General features: G+C 43.4%; 1 protein-coding gene across 11 annotated transcripts; it reads left to right on the top strand.

Moving 5' to 3' along the window:
- Window positions 1-1,356: 1,356 nt before the first annotated feature.
- On the top strand, window positions 1,357-24,100 carry PCBP2 (poly(rC) binding protein 2). Of its 11 annotated transcripts, none has more exons than XM_044229458.1 (15): window positions 1,357-1,449; window positions 3,809-3,951; window positions 4,527-4,550; window positions 4,642-4,674; window positions 5,031-5,147; window positions 7,449-7,580; window positions 8,758-8,886; window positions 9,903-9,977; window positions 11,842-11,934; window positions 13,080-13,121; window positions 14,374-14,446; window positions 14,950-14,988; window positions 15,927-15,979; window positions 16,905-17,074; window positions 23,670-24,100. In XM_044229458.1, the coding sequence occupies exons 2-15, from the start codon at window positions 3,883-3,885 to the stop codon at window positions 23,704-23,706; spliced, it is 1,086 nt and encodes a 361-aa protein (XP_044085393.1). In that variant the 5' UTR covers window positions 1,357-1,449; window positions 3,809-3,882; the 3' UTR covers window positions 23,707-24,100. The 11 variants fall into 11 exon arrangements, with proteins under 11 accessions (XP_044085393.1, XP_044085392.1, XP_044085391.1 ...); XM_044229457.1 differs by having other exon boundaries at window positions 15,924-15,979; XM_044229456.1 differs by having other exon boundaries at window positions 9,891-9,977.
- The last annotated feature ends 475 nt before the right edge of the window (window positions 24,101-24,575 follow it).

Genomic DNA, 24,575 nt, shown 5'->3' with positions numbered 1-24,575 from the left:
CCCGAGATCATGACCTGAGCCGAAGGTAGCGGCTTAACCCACTGAGCCACCCAGGCGCCCCCAGATTAAACACTTTTGACAAAAATACTTAATAGACAATGCTATGTTTTTATTTTATCTCATCAAGGACCACATAATGTCAGTCGTCCTGTATTAGTGTTGCAAAGTTTGATCACTTGGGTAAGGTGGTGATTATTAGATCTCTCCATTTTAGATGACTTTTTTTTCTCCTGTACAATTTGCCAGTAATGTGTGTGGTGATATTTGTCCCCATGATTATATCTCATTGCCCTATCAGCCTGTCACTTCAAGTTTTTTTTTTTTTTTTAAAGATTTTATTTACTTATTTGACAGAGAGAGATCACAAGTAGACAGAGAGGCAGGCAGAGAGAGAGGGAAGCAGGCTCCCTGCTGAGCAGAGAGCCCGATGCGGGACTCGATCCCAGGACCTGATCATGACCTGAGCCGAAGGCAGCGGCTTAACCCACTGAGCCACCCAGGCGCCCCATGTCACTTCAAGTTTTGATGACTGATGCCACCGGCCTGAATGAATTATTTCATTTTGGGTTGCAGAGTGGATGATGATTTTCTAACTCTTTCATTCTTACTACATTTATTAGATGGAAATCTTTTAAAAAAGAATTTTCCCTTATCAACAACGGATGAACTACAGTTCTTCCTAAGGGAGTAAATGCTTAATTCTTTTCTTTCAATTACTGATTTTCAGAGTAAGGAGTTGGTATAAAAGTTGCCTTCAGTGTGGCAAATTAGGTTTTTTTAATCTTTCTTTTCTTCTTTTGAGTATTACTATAGACTTCTGTGGTCTGCCGTCTCTTCTCACCCATCCTTTCTCCCTCGTTTCCTTTATCCATGGCGACTGCCAACTCTCTCCTCACTCATGCCTGGGCTTTCCAATCAGCCCGCTAGGGGCCACTAGCTTCCTCCCTGTCCCTACGCTGCCGCTCTATCATAGACTTGGCTATCCGCTACCAGGTGTTGTCTCACTGGTGCCGACGCTGTCCATGGAGCCGCTCTAGGCTGTTAGGAGGCCGTCCGCACTGCGTGGGGAAGGTTTGGACGACGCAGTCGCCTCGCCGGCCCCCGGGGCGGTTAGCGCTTCCGGGGTCGGAGGGTGCGCGGGGTTGAAAGCGGGCCGCTCCGCCCCGTCCCCCTCCCAGACCAGCAGAGGCAGCAGCCGGAGCAGCCGCAGCCTGCGCCCTCTCCCGCCCGCCCGCCCTCCGCCCGCCCGCCCGCCCTCCGCCGCCCTCCACCCGCCCCGGGGTCTCTTTCCCCCTTCCTCCTCCTCCTCCTCCACCCCCCCCTTCCTCCTCCGCCCGCCCGCGGGGCCCCCCTCGCCTTCCCGCCCGCCCCTATTGTTCCGCCCCCGGCCTCCCGCCCTTCCCCTTCCCGCCCGCTCCCCTTTTCCCCTCAGTCGCCTCGCGCCTGCAGGTAAGCTTCAAAATTCTCCCTCCGCCCCCAGCTATAGCTCTGTTTCCACTCTTGCCATCTTTCTCAGCGGGCTCCGGTTCTCGTCACGAGCCCCGGCCTCGCGTAGTACCGCGTGAGCGCCTACCCCCTCACTCTAGCTGGCCGGCCATTCACGCGAGGCCCTGGCTCAGGCGCGGCCTAGTAGGCCTCACGCAAGGCCTACCCCCCTCCCCCCGCCTTTTCCCGGTGGCGGCTGCGCAGGAGTCAAGGAGGGCGCGCGCGCGGTAGGGGGGGCGGCGGTGGATTTGTTGGTTGAAGGGGGTGGGGGGGAGGCGATGGCCGGCTTGCTGGCCGGGCGGGTGAGCGCGGCTCCCCGCGGGGGTCAGGCGCTGGCGCAGCCACACGAGGAGGCGCTACTAGTCCGGCCCCTCCCCCTGGATCGCAGCGCCCCCCCCCGACCGAACCGTTTAATTTTTTTCCTTCTCTCTTTTCTAGTGGAGGCATGGGGGGGGCATTTTTTTAATTGGAAAATGCTTGGATGACCGAGGGGAGGGGGGCGGCGGAGTTAAAGGGTAAACGGGCTCCCAGTTACCGAGTTATTCAGGACGTTCTTTCGGGGTAACGAATTTTGAAATCACAAAATGCCTGCCGATACAGACGCAGGCCGAGCTATTTATAGGAGAAGGGGTAATAGACTGCAGGATTAACAGCTGGATTGTTGGGATTGGGTACACTTACATTGACCCAGTCAGGAGAAAATGACAGGGATTTCTTGGATGTTTGGAGTTAGAAATGCAGCTTTTGTGCCTTAATCACGAAATGGCCTTCTAAAAGATTTTCAGTGTTCTTGCCCTTTCTTAGCTGCGTTATTCTGGTGTTTGTAAATTGATTTCTGTTATATTTGAGTGGAGATAAGCTAAACTGCCAGTATTGTACCATATCTCATTAAAAAGAAAAGTCATTCTTACATACATAACTCTTGTCTCCCCTTTCCACTCTGCCCCCTCCCCCCCAGCACTGTTGTTTTTTCATGAGTAAAAAGTGTTGAATTCTGGGATTTTGCCAGCAGTTAATTCTATTTTGAAGATGGGGGAATGAGGTGCCTTGGGGAAGCAAAGCCCATCTTTTAAATCATGTTCTGGAGGTAACGGTGGGGCAGCTTGCCATAAACAGAATGATCTGGCAGCAACTTAAAAACACTTTTTAAATGTTTAGGGATGGGCTTTGTGTTAGAGCAGAGTTAAAACGGTGGCTGGTTTGTGAAGGAGGAAAACTAGCTGTAGGAGAGTCATTGATGTTCAGTTTTGAAGGGATGGTTTCTAAAAATGTCACTGGAGAAATTTATCAACTTTGGAGAACCTTTTTAAAGCTAATGCTGTTAGGTCCTAAGGAGGTATGGTAGGAAAAGGTATATCCAAAACCAGATTCTATTTCTGCATGTAATTTGTTACTTGAAAACTGAAATATTGGGAACATTGTTTTAGAGGCTAGATGGGGAAAGAGCTTTCTTTGTAGGAAAGGTTGATTACTGCTCTTGCTTAAAACAGCTACAAGAAATTTTTAGCAATACCATTTTTTTCCCCATTGTTGTCTTTGGAAGAAAATTCAAGATTTAATAGATTTGAATAGATGGAGTAGTAACACTGGTTAATAGAAGCAAGGAAAATTTTCAAACCTAAGTGGTTATCAAGTTGGGTTGGGGAAGGGGATAGAAGAAAGGACTCCGGCTGTACTTAATGCACTGAATGTTTTCCCAAAGGGAAATACGGAATCCCACCCTTCATAGAAGGCTTTCATAGATAATGCCATTTTCAGTGAGGTGATTGATTTAAAACTTAATAAATTATTTGCTGTCATCTGTCAAGATGTGAAATTTTAATGTGAGAAACATCTCAATTTTTTAGCTACAAATTGTTGCGAGTAGGAAAACTTAGTGTCATTTCTAGCTTTCAGCCTGAGCTCCTACCTAACAAAGAAGCAAAAGGTCATCTGCCTCTCTAGTTGATTAGTTTGAGGTTTGGCCTCATGATTTCCAGGTGTTTCTGTATCATGTCAAAGCTTATTCTGCTGAAGGACAAGTGCACATTCAGCAGTTCCCTTACAACCATTGCCGATTGAAGGAATCCTCCTCATCCTGAGAGTCAGCAGAAACCCTGCCATTAAGGAGAGCAGACTGAAAAGTCTTCTTCCATACTCTACAGAACCTGAGCTGTAAATGGTTGTCATTAGTGCAGTTGTGCTGGGTATACACACGCTTGCCAACTGATAGGTTATCATTTAAGGAGAAGAGTCCGGAAACATTGATAATGGTGAAAATGATTTTAGGAACTATTTCTCCTATTGTTTTCCCTTTCTGATTTTGGTCACGTTTGCATTTCAGTTTTTGGCTTTCACCCCCACCAGTGACCAAAGACTTGACCACTCAAAGTCCAGCTCCCCAGAACACTGCTCGACATGGACACCGGTGTGATTGAAGGTGGATTAAATGTCACTCTCACCATCCGGCTACTTATGCATGGAAAGGTATGCACCAGCTTGGGAAATTGGGTCATAGTAACTGCTCAGGGAGAGGCCAGGAAGAGAGGGCATGCATCTTGGAGCTCATCAGATTAGCACTGTGGGGCATCTGGCATTAGCACTCTTCTCTATCAGAGTAGATGAGAGTGTAGTGGGAAAATGGACAGACTTTAGTAGGAAGCTCCACTGAGCAGGAAAGGCTTAACTAGAGGATGGAGCCAAAGACTGTCTCATATCTGGATAATAAGGTTTTGCCTGTAGGTGTTGCTATAGCTTGTGATAAGTAGATCTCCTTGGCCCAGACAATTTTGGGAAACTTAAGGTGGGGGGTGGGAGGTGATGTATATGGTACTTTAAAAAATAACTTCTTAAGCACAATAGCATTTAATTATTACTGCTTCATTATTCAGAATTTTTGGATATCTCATTTATGTTTTGAGCAAATAAAAGAAAAAGCTCACCCAGTCCTCTTTTCCTATAAATCTTAATTTTCACATTGCTTCGGACAGTTAAAAATTCCTTTTCATAATAATGAACACTTGGAGTTTCCTTTTATTTGATGCTAGTTTTTTCCCTTGCAGGAAGTTGGCAGTATCATCGGAAAGGTAAGACAGTTTCACTTCAACTCTAATTACTGTTTAGTCAGTCGGGGTTGAAGTAGCATTTGGAGCTCACTCTTGACTTTTCCTCTTACAGAAAGGAGAATCAGTTAAGAAGATGCGTGAGGAGGTAAGTTATGTGGGGGGAGTTAAGGGAGTGTTAAGTTCTAAAGGCAAAAATTTTCTTATTAATGAGTGATTGCAAGGGGAAAGGTCTCAAAAGGAAAATGTATTTTTCTGGTTTGGTTATTTGTAACGGCATATAGTATGCTGGGAAATGTAGTTCCTGTGTCTTAGTTCACTCAGGCATTAAGGCAGCTCCTGTAGTCTGAAGACAAACATGAGCAAGTGTTTGAAATAATGCTGAAATTGCCTTGTGTCAAAATAATGTAGACAGCTCCTTGCTTATCTTATTGGGGGGGGTTGTTCTATATATACTCAGATCTTTTTGTCTTATTTAACCTCTCGGCCTTGTTTTTTGTCCAGAGTGGTGCACGTATCAACATCTCAGAAGGGAATTGTCCTGAGAGAATTATCACTTTGGCTGGACCCACTAACGCGATCTTCAAAGCCTTTGCTATGATCATTGACAAACTGGAAGAGGTGTGTTGTTCCCTCTCATTCTGCACTTAGTCTTTGTTTTATTTTACTTTCAGGTGTTTTTTAAGTTTCATTTTTTTATTTAGAGTGTGTGTGTTTGCATGCGCACGCATGCCCACCCTCAGGAGGGGAGTGGCAGAGGGAGAGGCAGAGAGACTCCTCGGGCCCATTCCTGCTGAATGCAGAGCCCACACGCAGGGATCAATCCAAAGACCCTGAGATCATGACCGGAACTGAAATCAAGAGTTGGCCGCTCAGCCATCTGAGCCACTCAGGCACCCCTCCCCACGTAGTCTTCCTTTTTTTTTTTTTTTTTTAAAGATTTTATTTATTTATTTGACAGAGAGAGAGAGATCACAAGCAGGCGGAGAGTCAGGCAGAGAGAGAGAGAGAGAAGCAGGCTCCCACCAAGCAAAGAGCCCGATGCGGGGCTCGATCCCAGGACACTGAGATCATGACCTGAGCCGAAGGCAGCGGCTTAATCCACTGAGCCACCCAGGCGCCCCTGTAGTCTTCCTTTTAAAGTGCTAGACAGCTTAGTCATTTTCTGAGAACTTTAAAATCAAGGAAAAAATGGGTCATAAATATCTATGAGTCCTTCCTCCACTGTAGTGTCCCCCAAATCTGGCCATTAAGTGATTTGAATCATTAAAACAAATTGCTTGACTATTACTTGGTACTCAACATAAAAAAAAGTGAGAAACTAGCATCTTTTATTTTCATTTTTTTTTGACTGACCGTTTTGAAGGTATGACAGTACTGTATTACTCAACATTACATTTCCTGATTTTTTTTTTTTTAAAGATTTTATTTATTTATTTGACAGAGAGAGATTACAAGTAGGCAGAGAGGCAGGCAGAGAGAGAGAGGAGGAAGCAGGCTCCCTGCTGAACAGAGAGCCCAATGCGGGACTCGATCCCAGGACCCTGAGATCATGACCTGAGCCGAAAGCAGCGGCTTAACCCACTGAGCCACCCAGGCGCCCCTACATTTCCTGATTTATAGTTGAGTGAATCTAAATGTGCTTTCTTGAGGTGCCTTGATGAACACTACTATATAGTATGAATAAATTGATACCTTTCAACCTTGGGTGTAGTTAAGTGTTTAAGAAAATGAGTCTGCTAGGGCACCTGGGTGGCTCAGTGGGTTAAGCCGCTGCCTTCGGCTCAGGTCATGATCTCAGGGTCCTGGGATGGAGTCCCGCATCGGGCTCTCTGCTCAGCGGGGAGCCTGCTTCCTCCTCTCTCTCTCTCTGCCTGCCTCTCTGCCTACTTGTGATCTCTCTCTGTCAAATGAATAAATAAAATCTTTAAAAAAAAAAAAAGAAAATGAGTCTGCTAATGTGTCAGACCTGTATTTGCCTCCTCCCCTTCTTCAGTAATGCTGCTAGTGCTAATGCTGCATTTGACACCACAGGCAGAGGAGAGCTGTTGGCTGCTGCTTGAGTTGGTGGTTGGATACTTAATGGTGCCTGAAATTTTATCATGGCCAAGATCAGAAATGCTATCTTTTGACCTGCAGGGCCCTGCTAATCCAGATCCTGAAGCTTAAAAAACATTCAGAAGATCTGTTCATACTTTAACTTGCCCTTGACTTTAAGGGCTTATGTTTAAGCACTTTCCAGGTCTAGCTATTACATAGAGATTAGGCTGAGAAGTGATGTTTTACACCACTTAATCCTCAGGAGGCTAAATTTAACTACGTTAAAACATGACTTTTTGGGTGTAGCATATTGTTATGGGAAAGATGGTGGGCTTTGGAGCCAAATATAGTCATTTAATTTAAAAATCTCTAGCTTTTTAGATGTGATTGAGTACTTGGCCTCAATTTCATTATCTGTATAATGGTAATATTACCAAGAAATTAAAATAATGATAGTAGAAATACACAATTTAATCTTCCCAGTTTTCTGGTAGAGCAGAATTGGTTCTTTGAATATTCTAGATTATATTGTTTCATCTTTCTTCTAATGTTTTATTTAATTTTGACTTTGATAATTGTTTTACTTTGCAGTCAGCTCTAATTTCCAGAACTAATAATCACTTTGCTTCCTACCACACTCCCATCTTACCCCCTCCATGAAGGAAACTATATATAGGGCTAACCCTGAAGAAATTTGTAGATGTTTTTATCTTTTCAGAAATAGTTGTTTTGGGAGGTGGGGAGGCAATATTTGAACTTTTGCTGATGGTAGATCATGACATATTTCCCTTACAAGGTTAAAACAGTTCTGTTATAGCAGTTACGGGTCCAAGGATCTGCTGAAACTTACATTCTTTTGTTCTGATAAATTTCTTTTTGAAGGACATCAGCAGCTCTATGACCAATAGCACAGCTGCCAGTAGACCCCCAGTTACCCTGAGGCTGGTGGTCCCTGCTAGTCAGTGTGGCTCTCTCATTGGGAAAGGTGGTTGCAAGATCAAGGAAATACGAGAGGTTCGTAACTTTTGTTGTTTTCAAAATATTTATTATAACTACAGCTTTCTCTATTAATAGCTCTTAGTATGGCTAGGAAAAGTTTGCATTTGAGATGAATATTGTTAAAGTAACACTCCTGGATGGATAGGGAAGACAACATTGATACATACATAAAATGTAGGGGTTTTTTGTTTGTTTTTTTAACAATTCATATGTCCTAAGAAGTCAGAAGGTTAATCAGAATTTCAAATAGTTGAACATGACCTGGTTTCTTTTGTTTTTGTTTGTTTTAGAGTACTGTGCTGGGGGGTGGGGGGACAGAGGGAGAGGAAGAGAGAATCCCAGGCAGGCTCCATGCCCAGCGTGGAACCCAGTATGGGGTTTGATCCCACTACCCTGTAAGATCATGACCTGAACTGGAATCAAGAGTCGGACACCTGACTGAGCCACCCAGGTGCACTGTTTCCATTTTTTAATTTGGCAACTTTTCCACGAGTCTACGTAATTTTTTTCATGTCTAAGAAGATGAAAGTTTGATATATAATACCTTCTTGGCCTTGGCCAAACTCCTACTGAACAGCAAGGGGGAAATAAGGAGATATAGTAGGATGCAGTTGTAATTGTGTTCCCTTTTAAATTGTGGCTCTTACATTGAATTATGGAAGCTTTTAATAGTGTCTGGGAGTTACTAAATTGGATGTTGGAATGAAATTCGAGTGACTTCTAAAGGGAGTTTTTAGGAGCTTGACCATACATGCCAGGAGAGCAGGGATTTTGGTTTTATATATTCAAGCAACCTTGAATGGTTCCTGACACACAGAATGGGCTTGATAAAAATAATTATTTAATAAGAGAATGAAAAGTTGGTGTTACTTGTGGAGATTTTGTTTGATGGTCCGCGAAGCTACCATTAGCTGAAAGGAAACTGCCTAGAAGGGCCTTTTTCTTGAGAGCAGCTTAAATTTAGGCTGTTGTTCAGGTTTATTCTTGACTTTCAGAGGCTAATTTATTTATAACTGTGATTAAATAGTCCTATCTGGAATAAGGGAAGAGTGGGATGGGAGAATAAAAAGGGTAAAATAGGAGATGGGATAAGTATCTCTACTGAGTGTTCAACTCTAAAATTGCTGCTTAGGGAATTGGAAGAGTATGAGCTGTTTTTATCTGATTTTTAAAATTTCTTTTTACCCCAAAGAGTACAGGGGCTCAGGTCCAGGTGGCAGGGGATATGCTCCCCAACTCAACTGAGCGGGCCATCACTATTGCTGGCATTCCGCAATCCATCATTGAGTGTGTGAAACAGATCTGCGTGGTCATGTTGGAGGTAAGCCCTCAGGCTCATGCTGAGAATGGGGGGAGGGTTATTCTAGGGAGACAGACTGCTCTATATTTAGTAAGACTAGAATTAGGTGAAGCTGTTAGAAGCTTCCAGAGGGGGTGGGGAAGAGGTTCCCTGAGTTCATATTTTCCTTCCCCCAACTTTGAGTTTTCTTATAGTCTGAGCAAAAATAGAAACTGTTAAGCAGTAGTGAACTTTCGGTTTACAGCAATTCTAGTAGGGTTGGTAGGGGAAGATTGACTACTTGGACTGAGTGAACCAAAGATGTAACTGGGTTCTGAGGAACTGACTTAAGTTGCCTTTGGATTACAGTATTTTGGCTGTGAACAGTTTTAACGCATTCTTCAAATTAACTTTTGTGTTTTAAGGCAGGATTATATTCAAGATAGTTATATAGGAAAAAATTGACCCATAGTGATGTTTGTTTTTGAATGGTTTATGAGGTCCTGGTAGCATATGTTAGAATAGCAGAATTAAGGGAAAATCTTTTCAGAATTGTTAGGGTATTCATTCCATGTTGCATGAAAAAGGAAAGTAAAATTTTCAGAATGTTGACTGAACCTTTGAACTATTTCTTGACAGTGTCTGTATTATTCTAGGGATAATACTGGAGTGTTTCATTTCTTATTTTGGCTTCATTTCTTATGTAGGCCAGAATGTAAGATCCTTAATCACTGATTACATACGTATGCATAGAGGTTTGTCGTGTTCATTAGGTTCACTTGAAAACGTGGAAATAATGCGTAAATTATTACAGGGGAATCTGCATTGATGAGAATTAGTGTGAGCTGTGTAGTCCACGGACCCATCTTACTGCTTTAAAGGCAAATAACTACAGATGATTTGAGATTAGATCTAGCCAGAGACCACGTTGGTAGGTGAAGGGATGGAAATTAATACAGTTTTTAATTTAACTGATCTGTGTGAGCTTAAGCCACACAGCTGAAGCAGCTTTGAAACCTTATCTCTTTTTGTTTTTTTCCCCTCTGACTCTCTCCCAGTCCCCCCCGAAGGGCGTGACCATCCCGTACCGGCCCAAGCCGTCCAGTTCTCCAGTCATCTTTGCAGGTGGTCAGGTAAGAAAGTTCTTATTGGTGGGCTAGAATGAACGAGGATTATATTTGAAATGTCAACTTGGACAGCAGCACACCAGGCCACTCTGCATGCTTGCTGAAACCTGTATTCTGGCCATAGTTTGCCGTGCTTTTGGTTTTATTTTTTTGTACTGGAGAAAGCTATGAATGCCAAGCCCTTACTTAATTTTTAGTAGACAATGGGAGTTTTGTAGGCACTCGGAAGGGGGAATTTACTTGGTGATTTAAGGTGGGTTGGGTTAGAAGAAAGGGTTAAATTGCCTTGGTGTCACCACTACTCTCCCTGTCCCCCCCCCCCACCCGCACCCCATCCATGCTTTTTTATGTGTGGGGTGTTCTTTAGAGGTCTGAATAAAAGTAGCAAAGAACTGGACCTCTGAAGGAGATTCTGGATGGTGGTCTCAAAATTGGGGGGTCCTAAACTTGAGTGTCCTACAAACTTCCCTTCCCCCCCACCTCACCTCCCCTACTCCTACCCCTTCACTCCCAAACTCCAGTGAATTGTTTCCCCAGGCTCTTAACCTTATAAACGCTGGTTTGAATCCACATGGCATAACTGAAACCAGCCGGGGTGAGGGTTCAGTGTGCGAGAATAGAAGGGGGAGAGCATGTTGGGCTGTGGTGCTATGACCTTTGGTGTTAGAGTAAGAACACCAAAGCACCCCCTTGGCCTCTTTCTACTTCACCCACCTAAACTCTTGATCCTTGGCACATGGTTTATTCTGAAGTTAGATTTTTATGACAGGAGCATGGATCAGAACCATGGTAGTTTTATGCGTTGCTGGTTAGCATTTAAGGAGTAGGTAGGTCAGTTTTGTAAATGTTGGGGTTCAGGATGAAATAGAGATCTTCATTTTGGTGGCTTCCTAAGCAGGTGCATTGCTCAAAATGCCTTTTCCCAGTGAGGAGCTGGCCTGTTAAAAGCACACTTAATTAAGTTAGTTCCATCTTCTGTTTGAATTGGGGGAAGCATAAACTTGAAGTCCATCTCATTCACATTCTGTTGTGAGTTGGCATAAAACAAGAAGATTCTGGGGACTTAGTTTGTCATGTGCTTCTGGGAGCTTTTGCAAGAAATCATGTTGCAGTGTTAACCTTGAGACAGTTTAGTACCTTGCTTTCTACAAACTGGATTGGTTAAAGGGTTCTGTTAGTCTGGATAGTCAAGCAGGATAAACAAAGGCCCAGAGTCAGTATAGCAAGGACGCTTAGCCTTAGGAGTTTTCCCTTCTCCCCAGGAACTCTAGGTTCCTGCTCTTCTGGATTCTTCCACTCCCATTTGGGATTATAAAGAATCCCATGCTGTGTAGCAGCAGTCCTCTCTATAATTTCCCTTTCCTTTCCTTTCCTCTCCTCCTCTTTCCACTTCCCACTTCTTACCTCTTTGCTTCCCCATCTCCCTCCCTCCCTCCCCCCTTTATTCAGTTGACCACCCTCTAAAGGCTTAAAGCTTCTTTCATGAGTGGCCCTGATTATTCCCATGGGCCTTTTTAAATGGACTGGTTCATGCAACGTCCACAGATGGACCTGTATCTTTTGTTCCTTTGTGACAAAAGTGGGCTCTGTAGGGGTTCAACTTAATCCCACATGACCAGTAGCTGGCATCAGCTCTGTTGCCCCATCCCTCCATTCTTACTGAAAATAGTCCAATTGTGCAGTGTGATACCTGCCACAAGGTAACTTTTTTTTTTTAAATTCACTGATTGCAGCTCGTTTCAAATTGTGTCGTGAGCTCCTTTTTAAAGGAAAAGAGAAAATTAAACAACTTTTTTTGTGTGAATTTCATGCTGGTGACAAGGTGCCGGATTGACAGCCCTGGAGACTGAAATCCTCTATTTATCCACAGGACAGGTACAGCACAGGCAGCGACAGTGCGAGCTTTCCCCACACCACCCCGTCCATGTGCCTCAACCCTGACCTGGAGGGACCACCTCTAGAGGTGAGAGGGGATGTTCAGTCTCCAAGGCTCACTCAATCCTTCCGCCTCAGCCGAGACTGCCAACACGCGGGGGGCCAGTGGCGCTGGTGATTTTTGTGCTGTGGACACCACCTGTCCACGGGGACCTGGACTGACCCCCCCCACCTCATTTCACACAGGCTGCGTAGCCCACCAGATGGTAACACCAACTCTCTTTTTTTTTTTCCCTTTTTTTCCTTTTTTCTTTTTTCTTTTTTATTTTTATTTTTATTTTTTATTTTTGTTGTTGTTGTTCAACCCCTCTTCCCCATCTCCCACTCTTCCTATCCCATTTTCACCTTCCTACCCCCACCTGGGTGCAGTTTTGGGGGTACTGGCCACTGTGATGTGAAAAACTTCACATCCCGTTAACCAGCCACTCCTTCCCCTCCCTTCCTGTTCCTTCTCCTTGTCCCCCACCCCGTTGCCCTGAAGACCCAGCTCCCTTTTTGGAGGTTATGGTGTGGGGGGAGGAGGGTGTAGTGGGAGCTGCAAGTGCCTTTTATGGAGGGGGGGGTGGGAGAAGGTGCAGGGTTTAGCACACAGTAACTTGTTTTAATTAATTAATTATTTTGCATTCTTGTGGTCAGCTCCCTAGTGTTAGGTACTCAGCTAGCTTCCAGTGCATTTAAGGTCTTTAGGCAGATGCAGAGAAAAAAAAGATAGGGAAAGGAAAGTGTTTCAAAATAATGCCACGCAGGTTTGTGCAAAACAAATCATTCATGTCACCATGACTGGTATATAAGGGTTGGGGTGGTTGAGGGAAGAGACCATTTTCCTCCTAGGCTGTGTTGAATATAGGGAAAAGGAGGGGGTTTGGTCAATCGAGGCATTGCTTAATCCCACTTCCCACCTTTCTATTAAGAAACGTGTGTTTTGCCTTTGATTGCAGGGAACATGGCTCCCTTCATAGGTTTCCTGGAATAAGGCATCATATTTAGGTTTCAAAGGCGGCCAACTCAGGCCTCACTGTGATTGTGAGATATCACCTACTGCCTCAGTCTTTGACCTCCCCCATCTCTAGTTAACTCTGGCTTCCTGGCTAGTTGAAATCCGTCTCCCCTTCTCCCACTGGGTGGCTGTCCGTGATTGGTTTTTTAATAGGAACTGTTTTCCTCCTTTTGTAGGCCTATACCATTCAAGGACAGTATGCCATTCCACAGCCAGATGTAAGTTTTGTTTTCGCTTCTTGTTTTGAAAAGCTCCCTCTCCCATCCAAAATTGTTTTCACTCTAGGCAAAAGTGAGTTGGGTCTTAAACGTTTACAGTATTGTTTCCCTCACAAGGTGAAATGAGCCCCATATTTTGGCCCTTAAATAATCTTTAATCAGGGCCACAGTAGCACCTTGTTTGCCTTTTGACATATTCACTGGAAATTGGAATTCAGCAGATTATTAGATTCTGCTTTACCCCATGTTCCGTATTATTCTATCTGAAAGAGAAGTGTTCCGTGCTATATTGTCATTTGTTGTTCCAGGGCACAGTTTAAATTGACAATGGACTGACTGTGCATCTCTTCAGAGAGTCTTTTCCATGAGTGGGGGGAGTGGGAGGTTGGGCTTGTCCTTTGGGTACTTCTCAATTTGAGGTGACAATTTAAAAAGCATCTGCATGGGTGGGAAAGGGGCTTATTTTGCATAGGGAGGGATAAGAAGCTGAGTATTTGGGGATTCAACTCAGTAAAAACCTTTCTTGCCACTAAACACTCCTTTTTAAAAGCGCTAATATTCAGACTTCGTCTCTGCACTTTCTCTGTCATTACTAACCCTTTCAGGTGCTGAGCATTAGACTTGGGAAGTTGGGTTTGGTTCTTGGTCAGTGCTTGGCGCAGGAAGGGAAGTAACCTCGAGGAAGGAGGGATTGTTTTACAACAGCCAGGATAGTTTGTATAGGTGAAGAAAATTAGCTGTAGAAACCCACTGGGTGGTGGTGGGGGGGGGCTGAGCCCAGTTTGGTTTCGTCTTAATCTCTCTCCTCCTTGCAGTTTCCCTGCCCCTTCATCTCCTTCCCTTGTCCCAGTACTGACAACCCTGCATGGTGTGTTTTCCCTAGCACCACTGCACAGTTTGTTTACCTAGCCTGTCTGTGCTTGTCCCTGGGGCAACTGTTGCAATGGCTGCAAACACCTTCATTATTAGCCCACAAGGGGATGGTTGTTGGGCAGGTGCTGCTGCTTTTCTTTTCACACACCCAAGATGCATTCATTCTCTTGTATTGATGCCCTTTCTACTTCTCACCCTTAACTGCATATTCTGCCCACCTCCAGGATTGTGGTATAAGCCCCATCTTTACTCTGTTTTGTAGTTTTAGTGGTAGAGTCAACTTTGAGGATCAGGAGCTCTGCATTTTCGAGTCTGAATGTGCTTGAGCCCTGGCTCTGTTACTCTTCTAATGCCAGCCTCTCCTGTTTCCTCCCTGCAGTTGACCAAGCTGCACCAGTTGGCAATGCAACAGTCTCATTTTCCCATGACGCATGGCAACACCGGATTCAGTGGTATGGATACCTCAGTGTTTATTTCTGTAAGGTGTAGTGCAAGACAGAGGCCAGCCCCAAGGTCTCAGTTTGGCATCTGTTTAAAACATACTTCGTTACCCAGCGTCCTGCTGGTTTAAACTTGCCTGTCTTCTATCACTAAACCGAAGGAGGTAATGTGTTTGTTAACTTGGTTTTCATTTGGGATGAGTTATTCTTTTAAAAAAAAAAAAAAAAAAATGCCCTGGAAGGTTTGGGGTGAGGTTTGGGGATGCTTGTCAGGCAAAGGGTAGGCTGATATTTCTTCCCATCCTCACTGCTGCCCCTTTGATCTGATTGGCACCCCCTTTCTCTCCACCAGCTATTCAGAAATCTGGGTAGAAAATCCATTTGTGCCAAATTGTGTAGTGGTTTTTTGTTTTGTTTTGTTTTGTTTTTGGGGCTTTTTTTTCTGTATAAGGAATAACTTGTCCGATAGGGTTAGGATGAGACCACCAAACTCATTTTCACTTGTATCTTAACAGGCATTGAATCCAGCTCTCCAGAGGTGAAAGGCTATTGGGGTAATGATTAAAAAAAAAAATCTGTAGTATTCTACTGTTATATTAATAAACTGGTGGGAGTCTTGTTTCACTGCCCATGACATACCAGCAAGATGCACATGGCAGAAAGGAGCTGAGAGAGCAAAGGGGTGGGCCTGGTGCCCCTGAGGGTCCCTTGATGGATCTGGCCAACCCCCTTCTAAAAATGTTGAGTTTAGCAGCCACAGCTGAGAGTAGGACTAGCTTTGAGAATTAGCCAGCCAGCCTGGTTCTCTCCAGGTGTTAGTATTATTGATGGGTAGGGGTGTTTGCTGATAGGATTTTTTTTCTTTTTCTTTGGAAAACAAAATAAAAACCAGAACAAATTACTGAGCGATTGAGGAAAAGACAGGGAATAAATCTGGAGAAATGAACTTCCCTCACCTGGCTGCCATTTCATTTTCTTTGACCTTGAAGTGTAGGTTACGATTGGGGGAGGTGTTAATCTGATACAGGTATATTTAAAGCAACTCTGCATGTCTGCCAAAAGTCCATGGTACCCAGTAACAGGCATGATATTGGCACTGGTGCTAGTGAGCATCAGGTGAAATAAAATTGGAACACAACAGCAGCAGGAAATCTTAAGCAGAAAAGGGGAGCAGTGCAGAAGGATTTGGTTAGATTTTGGTCCTACCACATTCCCTTGCTCCTTGCTTCCATCCCCTTAACACCCTAATAGGCTGGGCTTTGCAGGAAATGGCATGAAATCAGCTCTTCTGAGTTTACAGAGGAACCTTTCCAGCATTATTTCTGTACCCCTTTCCCCCTCTTTCCTCCTTGGAGGCTTCCAAGTTAGTGATGAATCCCAACAGCCAATGCTGGGTTTCCAGTTTGTTTTCTTCTGTTAGGTTTATGTGCAAATCAGTGGGGGTTTGTTTGCTATGCATTGAACTTCCTTGCTCTCTTCTGTCTTTTAGCAGGTTTGGATGCATCTGCTCAGACTACTTCTCATGAACTCACCATTCCAAATGATGTGAGTATAATTAATAGGGTTGCAGGGGATAAAAATAAGAGAGTCAATACATTGTCATGCCATTCTTGAGGCCTAGCGGGGAAGGACATGGGGTTTTTTTTTTTTTTTTTTTAAGATCCCGAATTTAAAATTTTAAAAGCATGTAGAATCGTAAATAAAAACTGATGGAGAAAATGGGTAAAACTGTTGTGTTGAGGTATCATGAGGTAGAAAGAACCATTTTTGTCTCAGATACAAATTCCCATTGGCTTTAGTTTCTTGGATGATCAGAAGCCTTATCCTTAAAGCAGGGGCCATTGAAGGTTCTGTCCAACATGATAGTCGCTAACTGCATGTGTTTGTTTGAATTGTGAGAATAATAATCTCAATTTCTCAATCTCACTAGCCACACTAACGGTTTTCAATAATTATGTGTTATTAGTGTCTACAGTATTGGACAGTGTAAATGTATATCCTTTTTTTTTTTTTTTTTTACAAAGGCAAAAACGTTATGAATTAGGCAGAATTCTTAGCGGTATGTGAAAATGGTAACCATAGCATGGTAAGTTTAGGCATCTTTGTTGCCAGAAACCAGAGACCTTTATTATCCCTAGCCATGAGAAACTGATTTGTTAGCATATTGGCTCTGCTTTATTTTGTCTTTGGATTGGTACTCTAGGAAATGAGCTAATGCTTTTTCAGAGTCCATGAGCTAAGAGTTGGCTCTGACCTGTGGTAGTCGGACAAAATAGGGCAAGACTGGAGATGCAATCTAGAATCAAGTTATTTAATCAGGAGTATGTGAGTAGGGTATGTAGGATGCAGATAGTAGTTTCAATTACCATTATTGTGGATCCAAGCTGTAGAAGACTGGAGGGGTGGGATGGACTTCTTGGGCCTAGCCATGCATCTCCTAATTTTGGTATGCCTTGTTTCTTTTCTTAAGTTGATTGGCTGCATAATCGGGCGTCAGGGCGCCAAAATCAATGAGATCCGTCAGATGTCTGGGGCGCAGATCAAAATTGCGAACCCAGTGGAAGGATCTACTGATAGGCAGGTTACCATCACTGGATCTGCTGCCAGCATTAGCCTGGCTCAATACCTAATCAATGTCAGGTAAGTGTTCCTTCCCTACCTTTTGTCTTATTGTTGGTAGCACATTAATGTGTGTGGGGGGGGAAACAGCAGTGTATTATTAAATGTGGGAGTATTTGGGGGATGGGAGTGGGGATGGATGGAGATAGCAATGAAGTCTTGCCCTACTTTGATCCATTCTTAGTGTAGCAAGCAGAAAAAGTAACAAGATTGGAATAAATTTGTTCGGGGAAGGGGAATAGAATGCTTGCATCTGACTTGACGGTTTTAGGCACAGAAACAGTGGAGCACATTTTCACTAGTAGCGTAGTGCTCTGGCTGGAGCATCCATACTAAGAAGCAGATGTGGGTCTCTTGCCGTACATACCCTAGACTAATATTTTACAGATGGAGGTCAGTCTCCAAAGTGCCCTAATTGGAGTAAGGATAATGAAGTAGTAATGTGACGGCAAGGCAGTTTCTAGGAAGCAGTGATTACCATTTATTCTGAAAACATATACATTTTTCTAAAGTTGCAAATGTGTTCCATTGTTCAGAGCTTGTGGGAAAGGGGAGGCACAGATTTTGGACTACTATTTCAGAAATGCCTAGCCTGTTCTTTGTTTTTTGTTTTTGTTTTGTTTTGTTTTGTTTTTGTTTTGTTTTGTTTTTTTGCCACCATCTCATACCATAATGGCTTCCTGAGGTTTTGTTCTCCTCACCCAAACCTAGCTGATGTTACTGCACAGGACAGCCAAAGTGGAGCTGTTTGAAGTCGGGGCGGGGCCGGGGCGGGGGGAAGCATCCTACAAAGCATTCATATTTCTTGCTTTCTCAGCACATACGCTTCAGTCACGATCTTAATTGCTTACTAACATGCTAAGCCAGGGTTAGCAGTCCATTTCCCCGGGGGCTTAGCCATCTTTCTCTTGTAGATTTTTGTTTAGTTCTCACTTACTCTCTGTCACAACTGTTCAGTTTCTGTTGTGCATAGAAGGTGTTCTGAGTTCCTGAACTTTTAGGGCAAGGGAAAGGACTCATAAGTGTGAAGTCTGTTTTGTTATTCTGCTTACACTGACTTTGTAATTATTCCATTGTCTTTTATCTCCTGATTAAGAATTTATCAGTTCCCCCATGGTTTTGATTTTTGCCCTAAGCCTTTTATAATGCCTTGAGGTATTGACTAGTATTTATGTAGGAAAGATTTCATGTATCTGGATCTGCTTCAGCTACCAAGCACATCAGATTCTTCATGTTCATTAGGAAATAGTAGTAAGCTTTGTGTAGAGGCTGTTTGCAAAGGTTTTTCTTGTTTCTAATTGGGATATGGGCAGGGCAGGTCTGAGGGCAAGTCTTAGGTGGTAGGATTCATATTGTTGGAAGGTGGGGATTGTTGTCTTCTGCTTGGGTAGGCTGACACTAAATACTGTCAGGTAGTGCTTAAATGGAAGCAACTTGTTTGACCCTAGGTCATAAGGAAGCAGAACATGTCCACCTGAATTTCTGGATTCAGTTGCTCTCCAAGGATCCTCCTTGGAGGATGGCTGGCCATTTAGGGTTGTCCCGTTTCATGAAACTGTCCAAACTATGAGTTTGGGTCACAACTTTGTGAGGCTTCATTTAACACCGAAGCAGAGATTGTACATGCACAAAACTTAATCTTCACTCTCCCATCTTGGCCAAGTTTGAATGCAAAAGTGAGCTGGTTTTATTACTACTAGGCAAGAAAGATTTCTCTGCTTTCAGGAATGGATTTTGAGCATTTCTGCTCTTACTCTGTCAGTGTGGGTCCTTTCTTTATCCCTGCTTTATGGATTGTAACGTCTCTGGACTTCAGTAAACAAAATGGAATCTTAAGAGGAGGGGCCCTGCCCTTGAAGAGTTAATCTTGTGGGGTAGGTTGTCCAGACAGTCTTTGACAAATACTGCGGTTCTGGCTTAGATGGGTGGGCGTTCAGAAGGTGCTGGTCATTAGGCTATTTGGACTTCACTTCAGGAGTCTGAGGCGTATTTTTACATTTTTAAATGAGCTTTTTGGGAGTGCTTGAGTATCTTTCAGTTCTGTGAGGTCTATATGAGAAGTATGTTTCGTGAAAAATAAAGGGCTTTTTTTCCTCACCCCCACCTCTTACCAGAAACGAAGCTTTCCTAGTTGTTATCTACACTTTTGTTCTCAGCATTTTTCTTTAAAAAGGCTACATTCTTTCAAGTTGAAATTAGTGACCTACTTCGGTTTTTGTCCTTTCCCATCCTGGTACATTGGTTCATTTGTTGTAGAAGATGGAAGCACACTTCAGCATTAGGGGGGAAAGTTTCTAATTCTATAGAATAATATTCTACATCTTCTCAAGGGATTGGTGAATGTAACACTTTTGTTCCTTGTTTGGAGATTGCTCTGAATATTCTTTCATTTTCTACTTTGAAATCATTTCTTTCTGACTTCTGGGTTGGATTCACGTGTCAGATACATGGAAGTGTGTTTTGTGTGATTTCTTTTCTCAGTCTGTCCGCTTTTTCTTCACCATAACAGTTTTATATAGCCTTGTGGAATGGGATTTGGTAAAGTGTACATTTTTTTAGAGGGTGGGACACAGACTGAAAGTGGGGTGTTTTATCACAAGTTGGTATTAGGTCTTCCTAATTTGCAGCCAGAGGCACTTAACTGATAACAAGCGGTTTTTGTCCTGTACTTTATCCCTTTTGTGGTCTTCCCTTCCACCCACCCTTTTTTTTTTGTTCCTTTTTTCCTCTGTTACAGTTTAGAAAACGCTAAACCCTCCTCCCAGGCAGCCTCCGTCACGATCCCTGATCACCTCAGCATCAACCTCTCTCAACCCTCCACCCCTTCTTCTTCTTCTTCCTCCTCCACCACCACCCCCTCGCTCGCCACAGCGGGGACCTCCGACGCACCCTCCAGCCTCCCCAACCCTCTTCCGACCGCCCCTTGTGTCTCCAGTCTGCTTGGCATGAAACCCATCCCTCTCCTGGCTCTAAATGTTGTGTCTGCTGCTAAGGGGACCGGGGCTTCTGCTACCACCACCACCACCTCTGCCGTGCCATGTGTAACTAACAAACTGAAAGGCGAGAAACAGAGATTCTCCCCCTACTGATTGAGTATCTTGAGGTACCCCCTCAAGTACTTCTTGGTTCATTTTGTTTTTTCTTTGTTAACATTGGTGAGAACCAAACAATTGTGAGCTTGTGATCGTTTCCTTTTTACTATTTGGGGCATAACAGGGTGGGGGTGGGGGTAATGGTAACCTGGGGTTAGGGTTAGGCCATTTCATCTGAGTGCCTGTTTCAGAGTCTGACTTGTTGAATTCTTTATCTAGAGCAACAGTTCTTGCTCTTCTTTTTCATTCTGTTACTTTTTTGTAGCTTTATTCTGCATTGCAATATAACAATGTGTTAGGCTCTGTGTTAATGAATAAAAGCTGCTCCGTTAACCCCCCCCCTTTTTTTTTTAAATTATTTAATGATTAAGTTATCAGCAGGCCGTCATGGCCAGATATGTGTTTCTAGCTGTAATAAAGTTGCCACAGTAAGAACTTTAGTTGACTGTGTGCTGTGAAGGGTAACGGGGTGGGCACTTGTGACTTGTGGCTACTCAACTAGGGAGTCTGGAACGTGGACTTGGGCCTGTTTGTGTCCCTGGTTGATTCAGTAGCAGTCCTTTGTCATTCCCCACAAAAGGAGATGGGCCTGTAGCAGGTTACAGCCTGAGGGTCTTCCTTAATTGGCATTAAGATGCTTTAGTGAAAGACTAGTTTCTCTGACTTCTCAAATCCCTTACCTTGCCAACAGCAGCAGGTAACAAGGGGATCCATCCCAGGATTGTTGCCTCTGGTGAGTGGTTACTGTGAGAAGCTTTTATAGAGCATACATATAAAGAAGTTACTTCTTGACCTATAATGGGAAGGCAAATTGGAAAAAGTCTAATAAAGTTGACTGGCTTTTGTCTGCATTTCTCTGAATGAGAAGTATCCCTCTTCCTATGACACTGGGTAAATCTTGAACAAACCAGCCTGTAACATCATCCGGAATTTGACAGGATTCTCTAGTTATCCCAAACCCACCCTGATTACCAAGTTCCTTTACCCTTCCTTCCGTTCCCTGCCCTTGTTTCTGTCTCCCACCAACCCTCTCACAAGTAGAGAATTATAAACTTAGATTTAGAAGGAGCCCTTAAGATCAATTATAACTCACCAGTCCCCTCACTTACCAGATTAAAAAAAGCCTTGGAGAATTTAAATTCACAGATCACATGAGTGACTAATCTGCGCTAACAACTTGTGCTTCACTTTTAACTCAAGTGTACTTTTTCTCCCTGAAGTTAATTTTCCTTGTCCCAAGACCACAGCTCACTCTCCACAAAAGACTAGAAGTGCTGTAGGTGGGATGGCAGAAGGCCTCTCATGCATGGTCTCCTATTCACCCTAAATGCATATGGCTCTTCTTAGGGCATTAAGATAATTAGAGATTTTTTTTTTGTTGACCTTTTCTCACATCTCATTTGGTTTACAGTATTTAAAAAAAAAAACCCTAATTGCTGATAAGTATTGCAGCGTGTTATCTCATGGCGTTGTGGTCTCTCAGTCCCGCATTTGGCCTATGAAATTAGTATTCCATGTCCCGAGTTTGCACAGAGGAGCAGCCTTCATTTCATTGTCCAGATAGTTTCCTCTTGTTAGTTGTTGGTGCTCCTTTTTCCTATGGTCCAGCTTTCCCTTAATAAACTAACTCTTTCTCTAGTTAGGACTTAATTCTGCCTGTACCATCTCCCCCTAGAGACCAGATTTTTATTTTATCTAGTTCTTGAATAGAAGGCCTCTTTACCTAATGAGTGCTCTCTAACGGAGGAGTGCAGGGAAGGAGGCAGATGCCAGCTGCCACCATGATCTCCAGGGTTATTAGTGTTAAATTTTTAAAAACTTTTTGAGTTCCCTATATGGTCCTTATTACAGAGTCCTTAGCATGGTACTCCGGTTGGGTTTTCCCTTCTTGCCCCCTTCCCACCCCCTGCCTTAGTCACTGCTTAGGCTGTATATAAATTCTGGATAGGTTTTTTTGTTTGTTTAAGATTGTATTTATTTGGCAGACACCGCGAGAAGAGGGAACACAAGCAGAGGGAAGTAGGAGAGGGAGAAGCTGGCTTCCAGCTGAGCAGGGACTCCCCTTGTGGGGCTCCATCCCAGGACACTGGGATCATGACCTGACCTGAAGGCAGACACTTAATGGCTGAGCCACTCAGGAGCCCCTAATTTCTGGATACTTCCTTTTGAGCTCTTTCTTGCTTGAGTACCATGACCTTCTTGCATGAACTTAATTTTCTTTTAAGTCTTAGACCGGAATTGTTCCAGCAGCTCCATCCTGAACTTTCACTCCTCACCAGACTCTTAGGTTCAGGATTTACTGCTTATTATGTAGCCCTAGGTCATCCTATTTTGAGATTGGTGAGAATCTGCCCCCTGTAAAAGAACTAACTATTCCCTCTTGATGCTGGGGTAGAAATACCATTTTAGACTTACATCCAGTTTGTTGCTGAAGAAATCGCTTCTCGGCCTTTTGGCTAAGATCAAGTGCAGTTTGTTGCTGAAGGACCTGTTTCCTGGTTCTTAGGTGTTGTGTTGTCCTTCCTCACCCCCCACCACCTTGGCTTTGCATTGTTGTGGAAGGCAGAGAGATGGCAGAATACCATTCATTTTGTTCTTGACTAGATACCACAAATAGGTTATGCCAGTTAGTTGAAAAGCCTCATGAAATAAACTTATGAATTGAAACGGAGTCTTACACAATTAGTTCTATTCAGAGTGGGGGCTAAAACTTGCTGGGTGTGTAATACTCAGTGAAGCAGGCTATAAATACCTAAATAGTCCTCCTTCAGAGTTCAGAATTGGGTTCCAGGACCTCAAGTGATAAGATCTATTTGTGACAGAAAGGCACTGTAGCTGGCTGGGTATGTCTGAATGGAGAGTTTAGCTTGAGGAGCCCAAAGCTTTGGGAGCTTCTAGAGTGAACCAGGGAATTGTTGAAACATGTTGGCTTCTGCTTTTTAAGTCTGAAGGCGATAGGTTGGGTGTAATTCTTAACTATACTTAGTATACTTGCTCTTCCCTTTTTAACATCCCCTAGCGTTTAAAACTATTATTATCTCTTAGTGGAATAATTCTTCACCATGCTAGAGAAACCCAGGATGGAAGCCTTTGTGGCTCTATTGCTCTGTCTCAATATTAGCCTCATGAGGCTACTTTCAGATAAAGGTTTCCTAAACTGCTTTCTGTCAGTAGCTTGGGAGGAGCTAAAATAAGCCCAGTAAAGAAAAGGTGCTTCTGTGTAGTAGGACCCTGTAAGAGGAGGTTTTAGTGTGTGGCATATTTTTGGAAAGCATCTAACATCTCCCAGATAGATACTCCAAAGCGCTTCATTAAGGGAGCCCCCACAGTTGGTAACAAGAGTCTGTTTCCTTCAGTTCTGGGATAATTTTCCTCAGAAAGCTTGGATTACAGGGGTTAGAGTCATGGTACAAGTTAATCCAAAAAATCTTAAAATGTCTCCTTTGACATTGAAAGTTTCAGAGAGGTGCAGCTGGGCATTCAAAAAACTAACTTTGAGTTCTTGTTTATTTTTTGTGTTACAGGCTTTCCTCGGAGACGGGTGGCATGGGGAGCAGCTAGAACAATGCAGATTCATCCATAATCCCTTTCTGCTGTTCACCACCACCCATGATCCATCTGTGTAGTTTCTGAACAGTCAGCGATTCCAGGTTTTAAATAGTTTGTAAATTTTCAGTTTCTACACACTTTATCATCCACTCGTGATTTTTTAATTAAAGCGTTTTAATTCCTTTCTCTGTTCAGCTGTTAATGCTGAGATCCATATTTAGTTTTATAAGCTTCTCCCCCCCCCTTTTTTTTGGCTCATGAATTTTTTTTTCTGTTTGTCATGGAAATGTAAGAGTGGAATATTAATACATTTCAGTTTAGTTCTGTAATGTCAGGAATTTTTCAAAAAAATTAAAAGATGGACTGGAGCTTTTTCTTTGTGAATAGAAACTGGATGCCACAGTGATTCATGTGGGTTTTATTCCTGTTGTCTTGCTGTTCTTTTTGCACCTTTTATGCCTCAAAGGACAAGGACCCTGCTTGGGTTTTGAATATAAGCCTTTATTCCAGTTAAGATGTTTTCTTCTGTTTTACCACTCCATCTTTTTTTTGTAGCCCTTGAACCAATTTTCCCTTGAGCCTACTTTGCAGAGTAACCAAATAACGTCCAAGCTAGCCGTGTGCCCTTTGTCCGAAAGTTTGGAGGAGGGTTACATTTACCTAGGACTTGTCTGCAAAAAATAGGAAAGCACTTCCACTGGGTGGGCAGGGGCTGGGGAAGGATGCACTTGCATACTGTGGGAGCAGTTGAGTGCGTGTGTGTCGGACTGGAATTCAGGTTGCTGAGCATGTCTGTCCCATACTTGGCCAAGCTAAAAACCAGTCTTTTGTTTTGAATGTTCATTTACAGTTATCTCTATAAGAATACGTGTTTTAACATT

Source organism: Neovison vison, chromosome 12 (assembly GCF_020171115.1).
Source record: "Neovison vison isolate M4711 chromosome 12, ASM_NN_V1, whole genome shotgun sequence".
Taxonomy (NCBI): domain Eukaryota; kingdom Metazoa; phylum Chordata; class Mammalia; order Carnivora; family Mustelidae; genus Neogale; species Neogale vison.
This window is presented reverse-complemented; position numbering and strand designations above follow the sequence as displayed.

Excerpts from the sequence above, each read along its gene's own strand:
- PCBP2 (XM_044229455.1), top strand. The coding sequence starts at position 3,883 with ATGGACACCGGTGTGATTGAAGGTGGATTAAATGTCACTCTCACCATC. Across the intron at positions 5,148-7,448 it reads TCATTGACAAACTGGAAGAG|GACATCAGCAGCTCTATGAC; the intron begins GTGTGTTGTTCC and ends TTCTTTTTGAAG. Across the intron at positions 8,887-9,890 it reads TCTGCGTGGTCATGTTGGAG|ACTCTCTCCCAGTCCCCCCC; the intron begins GTAAGCCCTCAG and ends TTTTCCCCTCTG.